The sequence below is a fragment of the Triticum dicoccoides genome, unplaced genomic scaffold (genome assembly GCF_002162155.2).
Source record: "Triticum dicoccoides isolate Atlit2015 ecotype Zavitan unplaced genomic scaffold, WEW_v2.0 scaffold169883, whole genome shotgun sequence".
NCBI lineage: Eukaryota > Viridiplantae > Streptophyta > Magnoliopsida > Poales > Poaceae > Triticum > Triticum dicoccoides.
Window position 1 is genome coordinate 6,629 of NW_021220860.1, and position 4,638 is coordinate 11,266.

General features: G+C 48.6%; 1 protein-coding gene across 1 annotated transcript; it reads left to right on the plus strand.

The window, feature by feature from the left end:
• Positions 1–1,523: 1,523 nt before the first annotated feature.
• Positions 1,524–4,549, plus strand: LOC119344474 (hydroxycinnamoyltransferase 1-like). The gene is made up of 2 exons (XM_037614890.1): positions 1,524–1,937; positions 3,524–4,549. Exons 1-2 carry the CDS (start codon positions 1,524–1,526, stop codon positions 4,427–4,429), a joined length of 1,320 nt encoding a protein of 439 aa, XP_037470787.1. The 3' UTR covers positions 4,430–4,549.
• Positions 4,550–4,638: the final 89 nt, after the last annotated feature.

The window sequence follows — 4,638 nt, forward strand, 5'->3', positions numbered from 1 at the left end:
CGTGCTCGCTCACAGATTCCTCGGATTGATTGGCGTGGGAGCTATTTCGTTAAGACCTCAATCGGTTTAGGTCTTTGATCAAATTTTGACATGGGCACTATATCAGATTTTGAGGTTAAACATCCTTGTTTGCTTAGCAATACACCCCATCCGTCTTAAATCCAAATTTCAAGACAAATTCATTAACTAAACTCTAACAGTCATCATCAGTTAAACCATATCTACTTGTGCTTAGGAAAAAATCAGGTAAATGATTTGAACAAGCATTCATAGGACATCATATTTGACTCGATCATGGAAACTAGATTTGTGGTGACATGTTAGCGACGTAGTAGATCAAGGAGGCATCTTGCTTCATGTCAGAATTAACTACTACTTAACCTCAAGTTGTGGAGGAGTTGACTGTTAGTTTGTCACAACAGTTTTAATCGATGCGATTGGACCATTAAAAATCAATCAGTTTCTCGGTCGACCCATGGATCCCAAGTTTTATCAGAGAGGTAGATCTGGCCATTGGATTTTGCTGTGCATACAAAGTTAGACGCGCGACATTTCTACGACACGGATTTAAGTCGCACACCTCAGAGAGCTAAAGTGAGATTGACGGATGAATCGTATACAACTTGTACACAGCTTGCTAGGCAGGTTCCAGTCACATACGTTCCTTCCTCCCATGTGCTTCGTCGATAGTCCAAGCCGAGTATGTCAACTTGCTTTCATGGAGGTCCCGAGATCCGATCCATCGATGGTGCCATGGATGATGGATCATGTTAGCCCAACGTGCTAGCGCGCACCGCGGAGATTACTCAGATCGATCTGCAGAGGGGCAATTAATTTCATCAAGACCAACCTCGATCCATCCAAGTCTTGATCCACACAGCCCAGCTGGAGACACTGTATCAGATTTTGAGTAGCTAGTTAACTGAAGACCTCGATCAATTCAAGTCTTTGATCAACACAGCCTAGCTGGACACGTACTACTCTCTCGTTTCTGATTTATATGATTTAAATCTGAAATCTCATTAACAAAGATAGATGGTGACTGGAGGAGTGTATCTTATAGTTTACAAAATTATTAAAATTTTAATCTGCATTAATTACTGCTGAGTATTATGATTATTAGGAAGTATAGATAGACTATGTTTTTCGATTTATACTCCAAGTTCATCATTGTCTCTTATTTATATGCTCACAATACTCAAGCAATAAACAAAGATTTCACCAATCCCTTTTAACATGGTATCAGCCTAACCGATTAAACCTTAGCCGCCATCTAGACGAGGTTGAGAGCACCATTGATGGTTGATTCCTAGTACATGAGTCGTATATATAGGTAGGTAGGTAGACGCAGTCGAGGGTACCCTCTACAAAGACGCCTGCACGCCAGCCATCACCATTGTTTTGCTTCGTCTTCCAAGGTCTCCCTTTTCAGCAGCTGGTTCGTGCATGGAGCTTTTTTTCTTGTCTTCTGTTGCAACTTTACGGTGCCTCTAATGAGCTAGTTAGCTGTTTGCGTCAGATAGATGGCGTTCACGGTGCGGCGGTCCACGATGGTGAGGCCGGCGAGGGATGTGCCGCGGACTCGGCTATGGAACTCCCACCTCGACCTGCTGGTGCCGCGCTTCCACACGCCCAGCGTCTACTTCTACCGCCGCTCCTGCCCTGAGGGCGAGAGCTTCTTCGACGGCGAGCGGATGCGGTGGGCGCTGGCGGAGGCGCTCGTCACCTTCTACCCGATGGCCGGGCGCCTAGCGTGGGACAAGGATGGGAGGGTCGAGATCGACTGCAACGGGGAGGGCGTGCTGTTTGTCGAGGCCGACGCGCCCGACACTACCGTTGACGACTATGGCGACTTTGCGCCCACAATGGAGCTCAAGCGCCTCATCCCCGCCGTCGACTACACGGACGAAATATCCTTCCCGCTTGTCGTGCTCCAGGTGAGCTCATTCTCTAATGGCAGTTACAGTTACTACAATGACCTCCAGGTGGTCCTCAGTCAGGGTGGACACGGTCCGGGCCGGTCCGGTCCCGGTCCGAGCCATCGTTTCGACTGGCCGCCGGCGGTCCGGGCCGGACCGAACCGAGCAAGCCAGCCGTCCTCTTTTCGGGGACCGGACCAACGAGGCAACAGCCCGGGCTGGACCGGCGGACCGGCCAACCACTCACCGGCGCGAGAGGGTGACCATGGTGTCAGGAAGTAAAGGCTCTAAGCCCTAATCAGAAGGGGGAACTGAGCGGGAAGATGCAGTGACACACGTAGAACATGATGGTGTGGTCGGGGAGGCCGATTCATTCCGTGGCGACGTAGATCTCATGGTCGCGGAGCTCCAGGACATGGAGGTTGGTCGTGGGGAGGCCGGTCGCCGTGTCCAGGAGAGGTTGTGCACAAGACAGCGGCGGCCGCGGCACAGGTGCGTGCTTGTGTGCGATCTTTTGAGCGAAACGTGTCCTACAGAATCGAGGCCCTGGGAGGGATGGAGAGGAGAGCTCAGGTGAGTGGCTGGTGGAGTGGTGGTGCGGCAGGTGGCGCTCGCCGCTGGGATGGGAGAGGAAGACGCGGTGTCGCCGATGTGATTCTCGGTCCGCTCGGTCGGCTTGGTTAAAGCCCGGACCGGATCGAAGCTTTGTCAGGCCTGATTCTTGAGCTTGGACCGACTGATTTTTTTGGGCGGGCTAGGACCGAGCGGGCCACGAGCCGGTCCGAAAGACCGCTCGTGTCGTCCACCCTGAGTCCTCAGACCTTTATTGGGGGCTTAGAAGCCACAAAACACAACTACCTTATGCTCTTGGAGGTTATTTGCCTTTATTTACTAATGCCATTAGTTGGTATGTACTCCCTCCATCCCATAATATAGCGTCGTTTTGCAAGCGGGGCGGAGGGAGTAGTGACCATCGTCATTGGACATACTACTGTTATGCCAGTCTTCATTATTGGGAGTTGGGAGCTTAGAGGCCACACAACACAACCACCATGGAGGTCGCCTTTATTAGCTAATAGTATGTCCGACTTAGTACAATACCGATGAAATATATTTCCATATCTTACGTATTATGTATTGTAGATATTCATCTTTTTTTCTATAAAACTAAGAATATAACTAAGTTTGCACTAGATATTGAAATAGAGGGAGTATGAAATTGGATATTGTAGAAAGACATCCTAACTTTAAATATGTGATTCACCCATGTTTGTTTGACTCTTTTGATATAAATTTTATCTAAAAAATAGTGTTCTCTTTTGTCTGAAGCTCCTCCAATGTCATTTCGCTATCAAATTTGCAGCCACCTAAGACATTTATATGCAAAGCCACAAAATTTTAGAATTTTGATTATTTTTTACTTTTCATCCCGGGTGCAATGCACCCAAGTTTACAAACACCTGTCGCAGACGGACAATTGTACGGTCCTAAAATTTAATTTATCATTTTCTGTGCATACTGCATCCATTTTTTTTCTTATATATTTCAACAAACCGATGCGGCTAATTGTGTTTTGATCATTGAATTTTACTGTACACCTGCAGGTGACCTACTTCAAGTGTGGAGGTGTCTCCCTCGGCGTTGGCACACAACACCATGTTGCTGATGGCATGTCCGGCTTGCATTTCATCAACTCATGGTCTGATCTTTGCCATGGAGCTAAGATTGCTGTCATGCCCTTCATCGACCGCACCCTCATCCGCGCTAGAGACCCCCCGACACCATGTTACCCACATGTTGAGTACCATCCATCCCCATCCATGTTGTCACCATCCATGCCCCAGGATCTCTCTGCTAAGCGATCATCACCTGCCACCACTGTCGACATCTTCAAGCTCACCAGCTCTGACATTGGCCGCTTGCGCTCGCAGCTTCCCAGAGGCGGCGATATTCCACGGTTGAGCACATACACGTTGCTATCTGCGCATGTCTGGCGTTGTGTCTCTCTTGCACGCGGCTTGCCATCTGAACAGCCCACCAAGCTGTATTGTGCCATTGATGGGAGGAAACGGCTAAAGCCCCAAGTACCAGATGGTTTCTTAGGCAATGTGCTATTCACTGCCACACCAATCATGGAGGCAGGCAAGGTAATCAGTGGGGTGGCAGGTACAGCAAAGATAATCCAAATGGAGCTAGACAGGATGGATGATGACTATTGCCGCTCAGCATTGGACTACCTAGAGCTCCAACCTGATTTGTCCGCATTGGTCCGAGGAGCGCAAACCTACCGTTGTCCTAACCTCGGGATCACCAGCTGGGTTAACCTGCCCGTCCACAATGCAGATTTCGGATGGGGCCGACCGGTATTCATGGGTCCTGGTGGCGTCGCATTTGAGGGGCTAGCTTACATCCTGCCAAGCGCAGACAATGATGGTAGCTTGTCCATCGCCATCTCATTACAGGCCGACCACATGAATAAGTTCCGACATTTGATCTACTTGGAACTGTAAGCAAATTGGCATTACTTACCCCTGCCAAAAGTTGCATGACAAGAAATTTGATTTTGGATCTGTAATCTATATACTTAAGCTTTCCATTTGCTAGGCCAAATATGTTGCTCCCGATCTGTGGCTGTGCACAATAAAACACCCACGTTTTTTTTTGCGGTAAAGCCCTCAGGCTTCATTTTTTCATTCTCAGAAATGGTTACATCGTTTAC